This window comes from Aquarana catesbeiana, linkage group LG03, assembly GCF_042186555.1.
Source record: "Aquarana catesbeiana isolate 2022-GZ linkage group LG03, ASM4218655v1, whole genome shotgun sequence".
NCBI lineage: Eukaryota > Metazoa > Chordata > Amphibia > Anura > Ranidae > Aquarana > Aquarana catesbeiana.
In genome coordinates, this window is record NC_133326.1 from 560,064,945 (window position 1) to 560,085,087 (window position 20,143).

Genomic DNA, 20,143 nt, shown 5'->3' on the forward strand with positions numbered 1-20,143 from the left:
AGTGTGTCAGGGTATTTTTACTGCAGTAAAATATGGCAGTATATTGAAGTGCACGTTTACCGCAGTACATTGAAGTGCTTCAGGGCATGTTAACTGCAGTATATTGTAGTGTGTCAGGGAACTTTTACTGAAGCATATTGAAGCATGCTAGTGCACGTTTACAGCAGTATATTGAAGTGCGCTAGTGCACTTCTTTGGCAGTATAATGAAGTGCATTAGTGCACTTTTCCGGCAGTATATTGAAGTGCGCTAGTGCACTTTTACAGCAGTATATTAAAGTGTGCTAGAGCACTTTTACAGCAGTATATTGAAGTGCGCTAGAGCACTTTTACTGCAGTATATTGAAGTCAGCTGGTGCACTTTTACTGCAGTATATTGTAGAGTGTCAGTGGAGTGTGTCTGTGTAGTGAGTACTCAAGTTAAGGTTCACCAAACACCACTATCCATTGATTAAAGTGCATCCCAAGTATTTCCTTGTCTCTATTACATTTTGATAATAAGCCCCCCCATCATGTCTGGGAGGCCAACAAGGAGAGGTAGACGTTCCCATGGCACTTTGAGGGGGCCAGCAGTGTATGTGTCCACAGGCAAAGGTGGACATGGTCTGTCTTCAGGCAGGGCACCATTTCCTCTTTTTAGCGATGTTACCCATGCTATCCAGCCACAGCATGCAGAGGAGGTGGTGGACTGGTTTACTATAACACCCCCATCCTCTATCACCCAAGAAGAGACTAGTGCGTAGTCCACCGCAGCTGCCAGAGTGGCCTTATCTGTCTCCCTGTCCACATCTACTCCTGCCATAGGCCCAGCATCATGCATGGAGGAGTCAGCGTCAGCCACTTTCTTTTTAATGATGCATAGGCACTATTTGATTCTAATATTAGTTCTGAGGTTGAGGAAAGTAGGAACATGAGCCAACAGAGAGGGGAGAACACTGGTAAACAACAGATTGGCAGTCATGTTCCCCAGCCGCAGCATATTGCCAAGTTGTCTCCAGTGATAATGATGGAGGGGATGATGATGATGAGTTCACTGACGCAACTTGGATGCCGGATAGAGCAGAGGAGGAAAGTGAGGGTGAGGCACAAGCCCAACAAGGCAGCCATCATGGAAGAGTAGAGAGCAGCCACCCTATTCCATCACATTGTGGAGCTATTATCCTCCTGCCTACTTTCCATAGCTCAGCTGTCTGGGCATTTTTTTATCACATGTGCAGCCAATCACACTGTTGCAATTTGCAAACTTTGCCTCAGGCAGATTAAGCGTGGCAAAAACACCAGGCATTTAGGTACCACATACTTGACAAGGCATTTAACCTCCCACCACTCAGCCCATTGGCAAGAGCACCTGAAAGCCATATAAAAGTGACGCAGTTCTGCTTCTCCTCACTCCTCACCATTCAGGTCTACCCTCGCTATATCTAATGACCTCTCAGCAGCCTCCATTGACAGGGATGATGGTATAGTGAAGGGTGTCACAGGTCCTTGCAGCACGTCTGCCAGCAGCACACCACCAGCTGTAAACTATAGCAGGCAAATTTCTCTTCCACAGCTGCTGCAGCGGAAAAGGAAATACAGTCACTGCCACTCACATGCCCTGCGTCTAAATTCAAGCTTGTTAAAGCTGCTGGCTTTGCAACTCCTGCCTTTCCATCTGGTGGATTCTGCCCCCTTCCGTGAATTTGCAGAATGTGCTGTACCACAATGGCAGATTCCAAGTCACTATTTCTGTTCACATAAGGCCATTCCAGCTCTGTACCATCATGTGGAAGACAATGTTGTGGCATCGTTGGGCAAGGCAGTCAGCCGCAAGGTCCACGTTACTGCTGTAACGTGGTACAGCAAGCATGGCCAGAAACTATATATTTAATTGACAGCACACTGGTTAACTTTGCTTGCAATTCAGAAGGATGCAGGACAGGGCTCAGTGCTGCAGTATGGGCTATTCAAAGATGCCATGCAGTGCTTCAGCTGGTCTATCTAGGGGACATAATGCGATAATGGCAATAACCTCCTGTCCGCCCTTAGACAGAGAAAGTTGACACATGTGCCATGCCTGGCACATGTCCTCACTTTGATGGTGCAGCATTTTTTAAAATGCTAAAGCAGGCCAGAAGAGTCTGTAGCCATTTCTAGTGGTCATACACAGCCAGTGCTCAGTTGGCTGAAATTCAGCAGGAATTCACCTGCCCATAAACTGCCTGATTTGTGACATGCCTACCAGGTGGAACTTAGCTTAGGTAATGCTGCAGCAGCTGCACATGCAGCAGAGGGCCGTCAATGAGTACCTGTGTAAGTATGGCACAACGACAGGCTCAGGCCAGCTCTGCTTTTTTCCCAACGCCAATGGCTGCTGATAAAGGATGCATGCACTGTACTGTCACCATTTGAGGAGGTGACAAGAACGGTGAGCCATGACAATGTGTGCATCAGTGACACAATCCCTGTTGTGTTCCTGCTAGAGCAGACTCTGCTTGGCAATATAGACAGGGCACTCAAGGCAAAGCAGCGGGACACCACAGAACATACAAAAGGTGGATGAGGATTCTGGCAGTTTTGGAGGCATTGAAGCAGAGGAAGACATATGTCAAACCTTAAGAGATGGTTTTCTGTCCCCAGAACCTTTGGGAGTAGTACATGGCTGAGAGAAGGCAGTTCCAAATACTGTATTCCTCAGTGACCCAGAGGACTCAGCTTCTCATGCCTCCCCAAACTTGCAGGGCATGACCTCCCTCATTCTTCAAAGCCTGCAAAATGACCTCAGAATTCGTGGCATCAAGGAGAAGGCTCACTACTGCACCCTCCTTGACCATCGTTACAAGAGGAAAGTTTCGGAACTCATCCCGTCCCCACAGAGGGAGAAGAGGATGGAATATCTTGAGAACACCTTAAAGAGGAGTTTATGTAATGCCTTTTCCTACTCTGGTAGGTTACAGTCTTGTGGAAAATTTAGTTTTGAGGCTTCTGTTGGCCAAGAGAGGAGCGGTGGAGAAGAGGGCCGCCTCAGTACTGCATTTAAAAAATTTTTGGTCCTCGCCTCCCAGGGCTGTCAGCTTTCACATCCCATCGGCAGTGTCTGTATCATATGGTGGGAGATTATCTAGGGGCAAATACAGACATGGAGAGCTTTCCAGTTGACACCCACTGGGTTACTGGGTCATGAGAATAGACCACTGGCCAGAACTTGCCAAGTATGCAATTGAGCTGTTGGCTGCCCTGCATACAGCGTGCTCTCCGAACGGGCATTCAGTGCTGCCGGAGGTTTTGTGACAGATAAAAGAGTGTATCTGTCCACAGACTCCATTAACTGGCTGACATTTATCAAAATGAATCAGTCACGGATTAGCATCAGCTATCAAGCCCCCGACATGCCTATGATGCCGATTAATTGTTTTCTGGATCTGGAATCTCTGCAAGACTGTCTATGCTACCTAGCTTTTTTGGGTGTTGATTTTATCTGGAATATATTTTTTGCCATAGGTTTCATGGGCACAATTAACACCCAAGGACCAATTTTTCCACACCTGTTTGACAGGTGCATATAATTAAAATTTTTGACAGCAAGGCCAATTCTAGCTTTCATCAAGAGTACCTCTATAGGGTTATGGTGTGAAGGCACCACCAACACCCAAAGCCCAATTTTTTTGCTACTGTTTGAACGGGGCATACAGTGCATTCGGAAAGTATCTACAGCGCTTTACTTTTTCCACAGTTTGTTATGTTACAGCCTTATTCCAAAATGGATTAAATTCATTATTTTCCTCAAAATTCTACAAACAATGCCCCATATTAACAATGTGAAAGAAGTTTGTTTGAAATCGTTGCATATTTATGAAAAAAAAAAAGAAAAAAAAAACACGTACATAAGTACATTTGCCATGACACTCAAAATTGAGCTCTGGTGCATCCTGTTTCCATTGATCATCCTTGAGATGTTTCTACAACTTGATTTGAGTCCACCTGTGGTAAATTCAGTTGATTGGACATGATTTGGACAGGCACACACCTGTCTATATAAGGTCCCACAGTGCATGTCAGAGCACAAACCAAGCCACGAAGTCCAAGGAATTATCTGTAGACCTCCAAGACAGGAATGGATTGAGACACAGATCTGGGGAAGGGTACAGCAAACTTTCTGCAGCATTGAAGGTCACAATTAGCACAGTGGCCTCCATCATCTGTAAATGGAAGCAGTTTGGAACTACCAGGACTCTTCCTAGAGCGGGCCGCCCAGCCAAACTGAGCGATTGGGGGGGGGGGGCCTTAGTCAGGAAGGTGACCAAGAACCCGACGATCACTCTGACAGAGCTCCAGCGTTTCTCTGTGGAGACAGGAGAACCTTCTAGAAGAACAACCATCTCTGCAGCACTCCACCAATCAGGCCTATATTATAGAGTGGCCAGACGGAAGCCTCTCCTCAGTAAAAGGCACATGACAGTCCACCTGGAGTTTGCCAAAAAGGCACCTGAAGGACTCTCAGGCCATGAGAAACTAAATTCTCTGGTCTGATGAAACAAAGATTGAACTCTTTGGCCTGAATGACAAGCGTCATGTCTGGAGGAAACCAGGCATCGCTCATGACCTGGTCAATACCATCCCTACAGTGAAGCATGGTGGTGGAAGCATCATGCTGTGGGGATGTTTTTCAGTGGCAGGAACTGGAAGACTAGTCAGGATCGAAAGAAAGATGAATGCAGCAATGTACAGAGACATCCTTGATGAAAACCTGCTTCAGAGCGCTCTAGACCTCAGACTGGGGAGAAGGTTCATCTTCCAATAGGACAATGACCCTAAGCACACAGCTAAAATAACAAAGGAGTGGTTATGGGACAACTCTGTGAATGTCCTTGAGTGGCCCAGCCAGAGCCCAGACTTAAACCCAATTTAACATCTCTGGAGCGATCAAAAAATATCTGTGCACCGACGCTCCCCATCCAACCTGATGGAGCTTGAGAGGTCCTGCACAGGAGAATGGGAGAGACTGCCCAAAAATAGGTGTGCCAAGCTTGTAGCATCATACTCAAAAAGACTTAAAGTGATTGTTAACCCCAATTTTTTTTTAATGCAGATCCTGGTCCCTTAAAGAAGATTAAACAGCACAGTGCTTGTGCTCTGTAATCTGCTTCTCTCTAAACTGTAAAAAACCTCCCGGAACCTTCCACTTCCTGTATCCCCCTCTCTGCGCTGACCACAAAATCAGGGCTGCTGAGCCCTGACCATCGTGGTCAGTGTACATCCCTCTGTCATCCGCAGCCCTGCTCTCAGCTCTCCTCTCTCCCCCTCACCCCCTCCTCCCTGCCTGTTAGCTCTGTGTCCCTGTCTCCGCCCACCCCCATCCCGCTATTAGTATAAATAAATTTTTACAAAATGTCACTGCCAGTCCCTCTATTGTAGGCAGGCATAGCACACTGTATAAGTGTTTTTTTACAAATGAGCATTATAAATAGTTTTGGCGCGATCTTCAGGCTGGTCACGCGATTCGCGGACGGTCACCAGGGCTACTGCGGGAGGGTCTGAGCGGCCATATGATCTCCCCAGTTGATGTCAGAGGGAGATCTCGGCCCCTCCTGCAGAAGCCATATATCGGAGGTATACAGCGGCTGCGAGTTATGTGACCGGCCTGAAGATCACCCTTAATCGGTATTTACAACGCTCGTTTTTATAAAAGACTTATAGAGTGGGCTATGCCTACCTTTAATAGAGAGTCTGGCAGTGATTTGCACATGTGGGTTAACAAACTCTTTAAGGCTGTAATTGGTGCCAAAGGTGCCTCAACAAAGTATTTAGCAAAAGCTGTGAATACTTATGTACATGTGATTTTTTTTTTTTTAATACATTTGCAAAGATTTCAAACAAACTTCTTTTCGGATGCACTGTATCATCTACATTTTTGACAGCAAGGCCAATTCTTGCTTTCATAAAGAGTTAGGCCCCTTTCACACTGGGGCGGCGTCGGTGGTAAAGCAGCGCTATATTTAGCGCCGCATTACCGTCGTTTTAGAGGCGCTATTCGGCCGCTAGCGGGGCTGTTTTAACCCCCGCTATCGGCCGAAAAAGGATTAAAACTGCCTGCAAAGTGCCGCTGCAGCAGCGCTATGCCGGCGGTATAGCCGCTCTGCCCCATTGATTTCAATCAATGGGGCAGAAGGCGGTAAGCGGACATCTTTTTACACCCACCAAAGTCTTGCCTTTCACACTTATTTTTACCAGTGAACTCATCTTATATAGTGAAATACAGTATTTTGAAAATCCGTCAAACTGTTTTGATGTTGAATTTTAAAATCAGTGGTCTTTTGCCAGATTGAGGGAAAGAAAGCGGCATCTTCTAAGCGTAGTATATTAAAATTTAATGGATTCAATGTAAAAAAATAGCCAATGCACTCACAAACAGATGAGAGAGACAGGCATGTATAATGGGTGTCATCCGCACTTATCCAGAGGATGCAGGGCTGGGATCGGTGTGTACCGAGAAGCCGTCCTTGGTAGGCTGAGGAAGAAGCATGCATGCTTCGAACGCGCGCACCCTCCCGCTGAACTTTAATCCGGAAGTGACGACATTGCAGCAGGACGTTCCGGTGTTCACGGATTCCTTCCCCCTACTGAAGGCATTGGACTCCACCACTGCATTCGCTACGAGGACGGCTTCTCTGTACACACCGGTCCCAGCCCTGCATCCTCTGGATAAGTGCGGATGAGACCCATTATACATGCCTGTCTCTCTCATCTGTTTGTGAGTGTATTCGCTATTTTTTTACATTGAATCCATTAAATTTTTAATATACTACGCTTACTGTAGAAGGCGCCGCTTTCTTCCCTCACTTCGTTTCAGATCAACTTCTATCTGCAAGCAGGCAGCCTTCCTTCCTACTAGTTTTTATTGATCTTATGGACAAATTGACTTTATTTAAATCATTTATGTGCTGGTTGATCAGCTGCATCCTCACCCAGAGTGCGCTCAATCCACCTTACTTTGTTTGCAGTGTTTTGTCAGATTAGCAAACCTGTCAGATCAGCAGATCTGATCTAAACAATGTCACGGACTTCCAAATACTGTATTTCACTATATTAGCTGAGTTTAATAGTAAAAATAAGTGTGAAATCCAAAGCTTCGGTGGGTGTAAAAAGATGTCCACTTGCCTTCTTCTGACTGCAGACTTACTGCGGACAAGTGCGGATGTACCAAGATGGCCACGACGGAATGTCACTTCCGTTGCATTTTCTGATGGGGAGCGGCTTTCTGACAGGACACCGGGGCCTCCATGCACTATTTTGACAGGCGGGACTTGGACATGCTGGGAGTTCTGCCACTGGTGCGGGCTTTTACCCCAAGTTAAAGACGGCCCTGGGTGTCACCCGGGTGCGATCCCCAACCCCCTATCGACGCCACTGACTGGCCTGAGTTCTGTTCCACTGGTAAGAGTCTTTCAAATGTTTCTCAACAGTCTCTGCTGGTGGTACAAAGGTGATATGACATCATAAGACACCATTGTCTCTTTTGGCTCTAACTTCAGTTTACTGACAAATTCTGAAGATGGTGTACCATGTTGTAAGGCAGTGATTCTCAGCCCTGTCCTCAAGTACCCCCAACAGGCCATGTTTGCATGCTTTCCTTCATCTTGCACAGGTGCTTTAAGTCGGAGTCAATGGCTTGGCATTTTGGACAGCTCTTTTATGTAAGAGAAAATCCCAAAACATGGCCTGTTGGGGGTACTTGAGGACAGGGTTGAGAACTGCTGTTGTAAGGGTACCTGATTTAAAAAAAATGAAATTCAGGTACACCTTGCTGACCAAGCTCTCTTTTACCAACACACACACACCAAAAAAAAAAAAAAATCACACCCTCATTTGTAGCCACACAAATAAATTCACGCCCCTATTTTTAACACTTTAAATGCATCCCCTCCCCCCAGAACACCTAGGAGTGTGGCCAATAAAGTGGGTGTCAAGTCAAGGTTTATGGCTTGTATGCTGGGAGAATAATAAGACCCAGAACTCCAAATCCCTGTATCTTACTACCCAGCACTCCTGCATCCAGGGATGCCATTAGAAATCATTACATGTATATTCACTACTTTGCTTTTTTTAGCACTTGATCTATGATCTTTCTGGCTTTTTTGGCTTCCTTCTCTGCCTTTCTAATCCAAGTACAGCTTGTCCCATCCTATCTGAAGTGAATGCTGCAGCTGCTGGTGCACTTCATGCTGATGTAAGTTCTGGACTTTCCTGGGCCTGTACTGCTGCTTGTTGTCCCTGGTGCCCCTGTCTCCTCCATTCTGTAGCAGCAGCAATGGCTTAGGTGGACTGTCTCCTCTCCCTGTTTTTCACAGCTCTCCTTAGTGGGGCTGCCCATGACTTAGTTCAGAGAGATTGCTGCTACAAACCAGAGCCAGCAGAATAGCTGATGTCCCCATCTGATGCAAATCTCAATGTTGCATAGGCATAGTTGCCAACATTGTAAAAAAAAAATTAGGGACACTTTTTTGGCTGTAGGCGGAGTCTTATTATAATTAGGTGGCGGGGCATGCGTTTGTAGGTGTGGCATGGGGGGGTAAGTAAAAATGCGGCTCGCACCGCTGCGAAAATGGGCGTGGTTTACGCAAAACAGTGGGAAAGTCTTAAATGGGCGTGGCTCAAAGGGTGTGTGGTTAGAGTCTGAGATGAAAAAGGGATGGAGAGGAAAAGGGGGGGGGGAGGGATGGAGGGACAGCAGCCCCATATCCTACACAACAATAGAAATATGTGTATTCCAGAAAGTTTAACAATCAGCAGATAAAGATACTCCAAACACCTGGTATTAGCTCTTCAATCATCCCGGCACCATGGTTGTTATGGTGTCAGGATGATTGAAGTGCATTATTTCTATTATTACATTGTAATATAAAATGAAATCATTCAACTCACCATAATGCGAATCAGTGGGATTCCTGAGCGTGTCACCTGCCACTAGCCGTCCGTCCTTGCATCAGGTGCCCCCAACAGAGTCCGTCCTTGCATCAGGTGTCCCAGCAGAGTCCGTCCTTGCATCAGGTGCCCCCAGTGGAGCCCCCCTTACATCAGATGTCACCAGCGGAGCCCCCCTTACATCAGATGTCCCTAGCAGGGCCCCCCTTACATCAGATGTCCCTAGCAGGGCCCCTCTTACATCAGATGTCCCTAGCGGAGCCCCCCCTTACATCAGATGTCCCCAGCGGAGCCCCCCCTTACATCAGGTGTCCCCAGCGGAGCCCCCCCTTACATCAGGTGTCCCCAGCAGAGCCCCCCTTACATCAGGTGTCCCCAGTGTAGTCCCCCCTTACATCAGGTGTCCCCAGCGGAGCCACTCTTACATCAGATGTCCCCAGCGGAGCCCCCCTTACATCAGGTGTCCCCAGCGGAGCCCCCTCTTACATCAGGTGTCCCCAGCGGAGCCCCCTCTTACATCAGATGTCCCCAGCGGTGCCCCCCTTACATCAGGTGTCCCCAGCGGTGCCCCCCCTTACATCAGGTGTCACCAGCAGAGCCCCCCCTACATCAGATGTCCCCAGCGGGTCCCCCCATTACATCAGGTGTCCGCAGCGGTGCCCCCCTTCCTTACATCAGGTGTCCCCAGCAATGCCCCCCTTACATCAGATGTCCCCAGCGGAGCCCCCCCTTACATCAGGTGTCCCCAGCGGAGCCCCCCTTACATCAGATGTCCCCAGCGGAGCCCCCCTTACATCAGATGTCCCCAGCGGAGCCCCCCTTACATCAGATGTCCCCAGCGGAGCCCCCCCTTACATCAGATGTCTCCAGCGGAGCCCCCCCTTACATCAGGTGTCCCCAACGGAGCCCCCCCTTAAATCAGGTGTCCCCAGCGGAGCCCCCCCTTACATCAGGTTTCCTAGTAGGTCTCCGCCGGCCGCGTGGTTACAATAGAACCCCCACCCCTTTCCATAACAGACCGGCAGCGGGGTGGAGTGGGGCGGGGGGTGGTCGGAGCGGGGCGGGGGGTAGGTGGGGTGGAGCAGGGCGGGGGTGGGCGGTGACACAGGAGCTCCGTCTAGCCGCCCAGCCGTGTTCCTGGTGTTCCTGGTCTTCTTAAAAATGGCGGCCTAGACGGAGAGTATCCAGTGAGTAAGTGAGCAGATCTACCATTGCCAGTCCCCTGTCAGCCGAATGACTGTTGGGTGTCACGCTCATCGCCTCAGGTACAGAACCAGCTGAATCCCAGCATCACTAGGTGCATGGCCAGGCACCCTTCACTGGTTGCAGAGTAAAAAAATCTTAAAAGTGAAAACTAATGCATCCATCACCTCTAAGGAATGGTAAGCTGCAATATATTACATTTTTGGTTTTGGGTTTAATACTGCTTAAGGCTAGGTTTACACTATTGTGAATTGGATGCGGATTTCCCTGCATCCAATTCGCATAGCAGGAGATTGTGACCAGCTCTCTATGGAGCCGGTTCACACATCTCCAGGGCGGCTCTGGTATGAATTGAACAGGAGCCCTGTGGGTCTTTTGGTACATTTCAGCTCTGAATTCAGACCAAAATCGGACCTGAAATGGTGAATGGAGACACAAGGGACTAATACTGTGAGCCGGAGCGTGCTGCTGTGTTAACCCAGCCTCAATCCTACTATGCCCATTGAGTCCAATACATTTGGCTAAAATAGCAAAATCTATAATTTTTGCTGACATTTTGGAGAAACAAACTATGATCTTCTCTCATACAGGGTCATGATTTACTTCTGAGGACTGAGATGGCATCTCAGAAATGACAGTTCTTGGCTGTGTTCACAAATATCTGACAGATTAGACCCTGTTAATGTCTCTCATCTTGTGATTTGCTACAATGTTGCAGAGAGAAGACTGAGGAGATCCTAAAGCCCTGTACACAGAGGTCGAATGTCGGGCGGCATCGGCCGGTTCAATAGAAACTGACCGACATTTGGCAAGCCCGAAAAACTTCTACCGAACTGCTCCCGATCAGCGCTCTTAGCCAATGGCTGTGAGCGCTGACCAGAGTGTTCTGGCGGGGGGGCCGCCCCCCTGTGGGAACACAATAGCACAGTAGGGGAGATTGCTGTACTAACATCAGATTGTTAGTACAGCGTATCCGACCTGACCTGTCAGGTTTTTTTTTGTTCAGCCCACTAGGTTGAACAAAAAGTAAACTAGCAGTGTGTACCAGGATTAACTCCTGCCTGCAGCACACTGATTGCATCATGTCAGCTTAAAGGCGAAGTTCACCTTTGATTTAAAAAAATAATAATAATAAATGCACATCGTTTTGCAGATAAAAAAATGTGCATTTGTTATTTGTTTACTCTGTTATATGTAAAGCATTGACACCAGCGGTCAGCAGGCAGGCAGTTACTGAATGGCTGGAAGAATGAATGAACTACAAGAACACTCACCAACGCCCTTGCAGTTCATTAAGATCTAGAAGCTGTCAGGCGCGGAGGCTAATTGTAGATACGTGGGCTGTGTTGTTTTTAAATTCTGACAGGATCTGCCCCCCGCCTTTTGAGTGTAGTATTAACAAATGATGTTCAATGACACCAGGTAAAAACACACTTACAGGATAAAAACATATAAAAGGCTCATCTGTATAGGTATGTGGTCCTCGGTGTTCCCTCTGATCCTGTGGTGGTGACGCTGCAAGGATGCTGGGCTGCAGAAGGTGGATTACCAGCCGGGAGCTCCTTCTGTGGCCATCAGGAAGAGACTAGGGGCCGGCGTGGAGCATGCGTGACGGACAGGTCGTCCATCCGCTTCCGGGTTCATTATCCAGGGGAGGGATCGTCCAGAGAGGAGGGCTTGCAGGGATGTTGAGAGAAGGCTACGCCCTCGGAGCCGCTGCTCCTTCAATAGGCCTAAATAGGAGGTGTCTGCAATGTGCTTTTATATGGCAGTGCTGTGGGACAACAGGTCCCAGCATCTGTCAAAAGAAAGCACAGCGCCATATATATACAGGTAAAAGCCAGTAAATTAGAATATTTTGAAAAACTTGATTTATTTCAGTAATTGCATTCAAAAGGTGTAACTTGTACATTATATTTATTCATTGCACACAGACTGATGCATTCAAATGTTTATTTCATTTAATTTTGATGATTTGAAGTGGCAACAAATGAAAATCCAAAATTCCGTGTGTCACAAAATTCGAATATTGTGTAAGGGTTAAATTTTGAAGACACCTGGTGCCACAAACTAATCAGCTGATTAACTCAAAACACCTGCAAAGGGCTTTAAATGGTCTCTCAGTCCAGTTCTGAAGCCTACACAAACATGGGGAAGACTTCAGATTTGACAGCTGTCCAAAAGGCGACCATCGACACATTGCACAAGGAGGGAAAGACACAAAAGGTTATTGCTGAAGAGGCTGGCTGTTCTCAGAGCTCTCTGTCCAAACACATTAATAGAGAGGCAAAGGGAAGGAAAAACTGTGGTCAGAAAAAGTGTACAAGCGATAGGGATCACCGCGCCCTAGTCAAGATTGTGAAAAAAAACCCATTCAAAAATGTGGGGGAGATTCACAAGGAGTGGACAGCTGCTGGAGTCAGTGCTTCAAGATCCACCACCAAGAGACGCTTGAAAGACATGGGTTTCAACTGCCGCATACCTCGTGTCAAGCCACTGTTGACCAAGAAACAGCGCGAAAAGCGTCTCACCTGGGCTAAGGAAAAAAAGAGCTGGACTGCTGCTGAGTGGTCCAAAGTCATGTTTTCTGACGAAAGCAAATTTTGCATTTCCTTTGGAAATCGAGGTCCCAGAGTCTGGAGGAAGACAGGAGAGGCACAGGATCCACGTTGCCTGAAGTCTAGTGTAAAGTTTCCACCATCAGTGATGGTTTGGGGTGCCATGTCATCTGCTGGTGTCGGTCCACTCTGTTTCCTGAGATCCAGGGTCAACGCAGCCGTCTACCAGCAAGTTTTAGAGCACTTCATGCTTCCTGCTGCTGACCTGCTCTATGGAGATGGAGATTTCAGGTTCCAACAGGACTTGGCGCCTGCACACAGCGCAAAATCTACCCGTGCCTGGTTTACGGACCATGGTATTTCTGTTCTAAATTGGCCAGCCAACTCCCCTGACCTTAGCCCCATAGAAAATCTGTGGGGTATTGTGAAAAGGAAGATGCAGAATGCCAGACCCAACAACGCAGAAGAGTTGAAGGCCACTATCAGAGCAACCTGGGCTCTCATAACACCTGAGCAGTGCCAGAAACTCATCGACTCCATGCCACGCCGCATTAATGCAGTAATTGAGGCAAAAGGAGCTCCAACCAAGTATTGAGTATTGTACATGCTCATATTTTTCATTTTCATACTTTTCAGTTGGCCAACATTTCTAAAAAATCCCTTTTTTGTATTAGCCTTAAGTAATATTCGAATTTTGTGACACACGGAATTTTAGATTTTCATTTGTTGCCACTTCAAATCATCAAAATTAAATGAAATAAACATTTGAATGCATCAGTCTGTGTGCAATGAATAAATATAATGTACAAGTTACACCTTTTGAATGCAATTACTGAAATAAATCAAGTTTTTCAAAATATTCTAATTTGCTGGCTTTTACCTGTGTGTATATATATATATATATATATATATATATATATATATAAATATATATATATAATAAAAATAAATATGAAAGTGGGAACAAAAATAAAAATATTATAATAAAAATATTAATAATAATTAAAAAAAATAGAATTAAGAATAAAAATAAGAATAATAATAGATATAGAAAAAAAATAATAATAATAATAAATAAATAAATAAATAGGTAGAGAAAGGCAAAAAAATGGTGAAAAAATGATGGTATAAGAAGTGGACATGGATAAAGCATGCGTATTGGGAAAACACAAGGAACAGGGAAGCACGTATCTGTGCAGGGCTTAAAGATATATATATTGTAGCAAGGCTACATCTGTAGGGGTGGTCTCATGAGGAAACGGGGTGGCTTACAGTAGCCCCGCCTTTTGGGGGTTGTGGGGGGAGAGGAGGAAAGAGCTGGAGCATGTAACATGTCCTAAAGGTGAACTTATCCTTTAAGTGAAGTCACTGACTAGAACTCAATGATGGCTTTTTAATGATAAAAGGTAGAGCTTTTATGAAAAATACACTGTTGCTACAGCATACCTCCCAACTGTCCCAGATTCGGCAGGACTGTCCCAGGATTTTAAGTTATTCCCGGTGTCCCGCAAATCCGGGCTAAGTCCTGCAGCGGAGCCCGATGCCGGAACATGTTCGGGCAATGGACTCCACTACTCCCCCTGTCCGGTGTGCACCATGCTGAGGCTGAGCCTCGCTCAGTGCCAAGCAACACAGTCCCTCCACCTCCCCTGCCCACTCACCCGCCCGCCGGCTTACCCAATGCACATCCCCTGCCTGCTATAATCCCCCGCCCGCTGTATATCCCATAACAGGAGGGAGATGAAGGTAGGCTAGGTCTGCCCCACCTCCTCTCCATGTCCCCCTGTGCCCACCCACAGATTTCAAAGCATACAGTGCTCCTGTCCTGATGTTTCCCTGAGCCTCTGAAGACAATACAGCCTCATGAGTGAACTCTCCCCTCTCTCTCTCTTCCTTCCATGTGCCATAATCTTCCTGCCTTCCATGTATCATAGTGATTCTTCCATGTGCCATAGTAAGCTCTCCTTTCTGCCTCCCATGTACCATAGTGATCCTTCCTTCCTGCCTTCCATGTACCATAGTGATCCTTCCTTCCATGTGCCATAGTGTTCCTTCCTGCCTTCCATGTGCCATAGTGATCTTTCCTGCTTTCCTTGTGCCATAGTGATCCTTCCTTCCTGCCTTCCATATGCCATAGTAACCCTTCCATGTGCCATAGTTACCATTCCTGCCTGCCAGGTGCCATAGTGATCCTTCCTGCCTTCCAGGTGTCATAGTGATCCTTCCTGCCTTCCAGGTGCCATAGTTATCTATCCTGCCTTCCATGCGCCATATTGATCTTTCCTGCCTTCCATGTGGCACAGTGATCCTTTCTGCCTTCCATGTGCCATACCATGTTTATCAGTGATCCGTCTTTTCTTCCATGTACCATAGTGATCCCTCCGTCCATGTACCATAGTGATCCTTTCTTCCTGCCTTACATGTACCATAGTGATCCCTCCTTCCTTTCTTCCATGTACCATAGTGATCCCCCTTCCTTTTTTCCATATACCATAGTGATCCTTCCCTCTCTCTCTCTCTCTAAGGGCTGGTTCACACTGCAGTACTTATTCTTTGGCTCCATCCCAGGGGTTCCTCAGTAATCCTCTATTTTAAGCACTCTATCTGTTTTCAGTATATACAAAACCAGATGTATTGGAAGTAATTTTCTAAATGATTGTATTGAGGTTTATATGTATCCCTGAGACTCCAGCTTGTGGCACAGCAATCAAAGCATATTTTATAGGTACAAGAAAGCCCAAATTTGTTTAACCATGGCCTTTAAGCCCCTCCTATGATCATGTTTGGCCACACCCACTTTTTGCTAGCGCCCCACAGGTCACTGTCTCCCTGAAGTGTCCCTCATTCTCAAGTTCAAAAGCCGGGAGGTATGCTACATTATATACAGTATTTTAACAATTTTCAGACTATATGCAAGCTGACTTTTAAGTTATTGAGACATGACTTTAAATAGCTAAGTTAGTCATTACAGTACAGAAGGCAACAAATCCATGTTAATAAACTTTTAGTCACAGATGAATTATTATTATAGAGAGATGTGTACTGTTCCTCAGTGCTTCTTTTAAATTATTCTGTATTGCAACACATTTCTCACATATGAGGAATCTAGAAAAGGAGCCTCAATGGAGCTTGAAAATCATAAATGCGTGAAAATTTCCACGGATCACTTGAGAAGGTAAATAGCTCACATGGTGGTAATTAGTGCTGGCAGGAAGACTAGCAAGTTTTATGCTTCTGCGTCCCCTCTGGCTCTAATTCTTCATCCAGATTTGCTACACATACAATACAACCAGCACTGTTTTTAAGGCAGGGCAAAAGGGGCAGCTGCCCTGGGCCCCATAATTGTAGTGGGGTCCAAAGCAGCTGCTTCATACTTGCCAACTATCCCAGTTTAAATTGCCTTATCCCTTGAAGTTTTAGTCCCGTGCTGCGTCCTGATATCTCAGTGTAAACTTCTGCTGCTGCTGCCCAGTTCTGCCCTATTGCCATGTACAGATGACTCACCTGCAGACCCTGTGTTTACATGTAAATAACCTGCATTGATATGTAAATAGTGGCAACATTAATATGTAAATAGCCGTGGACCGCGGCATTGATATTTAAATAGAGGCGGCATTCATATGTATATCATGTCTCCCTGAGGTCACATCCACCATCACTTCTACTGAATTCTGCCTACTGGGGAGGTAAAGGAGCATGCTTGAAAGTCCTGCCTACAATTGTGGTCATTAAGCCTAACATCATGTTCTGCAAAAGTAAGCAAATTGGAGGTGGAACCCTTCTTTAAAATAACATGGTGCCACAGCACCCTGAATTTTGGTGCATGTGAATACGCAGGCAGGCAGTGAGGAGATGATGTGCTGTAACCTTTAGTAACCAATTAGTGAGCAGTAATGCTGTGCACTAACCTCTTGCAACCAATCAGTGAGCAGTAATAATGTGCAGTAATAACCTCTAACAACCAATTCGTGAGTGGTATACATGTTCAGTAACCTCTAGCATTCAATAAGTGAGCAGTATTGATGTACAATAATCTCTAGCAACCAATCAACAAGCAGAAGTCATGTGCTGTAACCTTTAGAAAATAACAGTGAGCCATAATGCGTGCTGTATAAAACAGAGAGGAGATAAGGGCGCTCTGGTGGAGGTGGGTAGCTGGTCAGAGGGATGATAGTGATGAGATGGCACTTCTGACAGCACTTTGGTTACAGGAGAAGCTACTCTGAAGATATAAAAAAGTAAAAGAAAGGCGCCTCTAAGTGCAGTATGCAAAATTTAATAAAGTGCACAAAGGGTTAAAAGCACTTACGAGATCACTGAGTGTTAAAAGACATGATAAAATCAGGAGTCCTCATCTGTGGCATGTGTCCATCCTCAGCATGGTTGTAGAGAGCAGTGTAGAGCCGTCCAGCAGCTGTAAAGCGTTCTCATACGTGTTGGAGAGAGGAGGCAGCAGGGAAGCCTGTATTCACTGCGGGACACACATAGCTGATGGTTAAAGTGGAGAGAAGGGGGCGGTAACGCGTTTCAGAGCATGTGCGGCACCTTCATCAGACTGTGTAATGTGTGCTGTAACCTCTAGCAGCCAGAATAACCAAGAAGACTGAGAAGAGGATTTTTCCCCTTTGTAGTTTGAAGGATTTTCATAACAGTAATGATGATATAAAAGAGACACTAGAAATATATCATAGACTGTGCCCAGAGTCAGGCTTTAACTATGATTGTAGCTGTGATGATATGACTTTAAATACAAAAAAGTTTCTACTAATTATTTTTTTATTACAGGGTGAAAATTTGTATAAAACATCTGAATACAGTGTACTTGCTTTATAGAATAGCAAAGGCTTTTTAGGAACAGATTCTAGTATCACATTAGACATGGCAGTATTTCCTATGACACTTTTTTTTTTTTTTTACAATTGTTCTGTTACAGATCTTGCCCAGAGCGGTAGATATTGGTTGTCAAAATTTCTCTTTAATACTCATCATGCAGGGGGTACTCCGGATGGTCGGAAAATCTGTAAAGAAAGTTATAAGAACTGTGAGAAAGTCATGTAACCATCAATGAAATCCAATCACATAGGACCTTATATTAGATAGCTGTTAGTAGTAATTTTAAATGTGATTGAACAATGTGATTGTGGTATTTGTGGTCCACTTTAACAACAGGACTTTTCCGGCACTTTTTGTTTACATGAAAACATCTGTATTTGTTGCTAGAAAATGACTTAGAACCCCCAAACATTATACATTATTTTAAAGCAGAGGCTCTAGAGAATAAAATGGTGGGTGTTGCATTTTTTATGTCGCACAGTATTTGTGCAGCGGTTTTTCAAATGCAATTGTTTTTGAAAAAATATACACTTTTTGGAATTTTAATGCACAAAAACACAATATAATGCCCACTTGTTTGGTAAGATATAAAAGATGATGTTATGGCAAGTAAATAGATAACAAACATGTCATGCTTTAAAATTGCCCATGCTCATGCAACGGCGACAAACGGCAAAATTTTACTATCCATAGGCAAAGCTTTAAAAGCCTTTACATTACCACTTTAGATTTACAGAGGAGGTCTGGTGCTGGCATTACTGCCCACAATCTGATGTTTGCGGAGATACCTCTCGAGTGGGATAAGTGCTCCTTGCGCATTGTGTGGGACTGTCACATGCATTCACCTTTGCGTGCGAGCATGGGGGGGACAGGGGGCGCCTTAAATTTTTTTTTGATTATTATTATTTTTTATAATTTTTTTATTATTTTTACACCGTCATTCAAATGTTTTTAATCACTTTTATTGTTATCACAGGGAATATAAATGTCCCCTGTGACAGCAATAGGCAGCAAAGTGTACTATTTATGGGGGGATCTGGGGCCTATTAGACCCCAGATGTCTCCTCTGCCCTTAAAGGAGTTGTAAAGGCAGAAGGTTTTTTATCTTAATGCATTCTATGCATTAAGATAAAAAAACCTTCTGTGTGTAGCAACCTCCCCAGCACCCCCTAATTACTTACCTGAGCCCCTTCTTTCTCCAGCGATGTCCACGAATGTCTAAGCTGTCCGGGACACTCCTCCTGATTTACTGAGACACAGACTCGCTGCTTATGAAAACAATCCAGTGGCTAATCAGCCACTATGATTGCTTTTACAAGAAAGCTGACTGTCGGCTCTAAAAAAAAAAACATTACTGGGATGATGCCTGCAGCTGCATCATCCCGGTATAACCACTCAAAAGTCCAGCGATGTACCGATACGTCGCTGAAGCTGAAGTAGTTAAGCTGAACTCCAGCCTTACCTTCAGTCTTATAGCCCTTTCCTTTCAAGCTGAGCTGTCTCCTGACAGCTCACATCCCATACAACAGCTCACACTTGGCGCGAATCTGTGGCAGTTTAAAAAAAAAATTATTCTCTTTATTATTTTTCAAAAATCTCTGTTTCACTCTGAAATAAAAACTGGCGCTGATAGACCTGAAACAGGTACACAGGTCCACTGCTGACGGTTTTAAATTACATTAAATTACATTATAATGGCACATGAACCTTAGTTAATTCCTCTGTATGTGTTCAAATGTAGCTTACAGCTGATAATGAAATCTAAAAGGCAATTTTTTTTTTTAGTTTTGGATAGAGTGGAGAGGGATTAGAACTCCTGTTGTGCTTTCATTGCAGTCTGTTCCCCCATTAGGGAGATTGAGTCTATGGGGTTGATTTACTAAAGGCAAAAAGACTGTGCACTTTGGAAAGTGCAGTTGCACACTGCAAGAGCAGTTGCTCCAGAGCTTAGTAAATGAGCAGAAGCTCTGCTGACTTTCATTAACCAATCATGTGCAAGCAAAAATGCTGTTTTTTTATTTTCCTTGAATGTGATTGGGTATTCTTTGCAAAGTGAAGCTTTACCTCATTTACTAAGCTCTGGAGCAGCTGCACTTGCAGAGTGCAATTGCACTTTCCAAGGTGCACTGTCTATTGGCCTTTAGTAAATCAACCCCTATTTGTCCTGTTTACTGTCTTTGAAAGTGAAAATGAAAGGAAATCACAAATTTTGGGCTGACACCAGAACAGGAATAGAGGGAAATTCTTCCAATGGGGACACTGGTTCTAGTGCCCCTGGTGATACCCAGGGATTCCTTCAATTTGCAGGTATTTCCTCTCATTGTTTTGGCTATGGGACATGAAGTGAAGGGAAATCTCCACAATGGGACATATATGGCAAAAACAAAAAACTGACAGCTTTACAACCATCCCTTAAAAATTCCCCCAAAATGAAAGAGAGAAAAACTTAAATTTTAGAGTTTTCAGAAAAATGCAAGTAAAATGTACAAACAATTCTAAAACTTTTTTTAAAGTTATATTTGAATGAGAACATATAACATACAGTATCTCACAAAAGTGAGTACACCCCTCACATTTTTGTAAATATTTTACTATATTTTTTCATGTCACAACACTGAAGAAATGACACTTTGCTACAATGTAAAGTAG

The 20,143-nt window shown here is 45.1% G+C and overlaps 1 protein-coding gene across 1 annotated transcript in view; it reads right to left on the bottom strand.

Annotated features, from left to right (window-relative positions):
- Positions 1-17,419: 17,419 nt before the first annotated feature.
- The window catches only part of LOC141132845 (aldo-keto reductase family 1 member C1-like), a 121,306-nt gene continuing 118,582 nt past the window's right edge, over positions 17,420-20,143 (bottom strand). Inside the window, exon 9 of the mRNA XM_073621766.1 lies at positions 17,420-17,679. Coding sequence (XP_073477867.1) covers positions 17,637-17,679 — 43 coding nt within the window. The 3' untranslated portion in view covers positions 17,420-17,636. The remainder of the gene's footprint in view (positions 17,680-20,143) is intronic.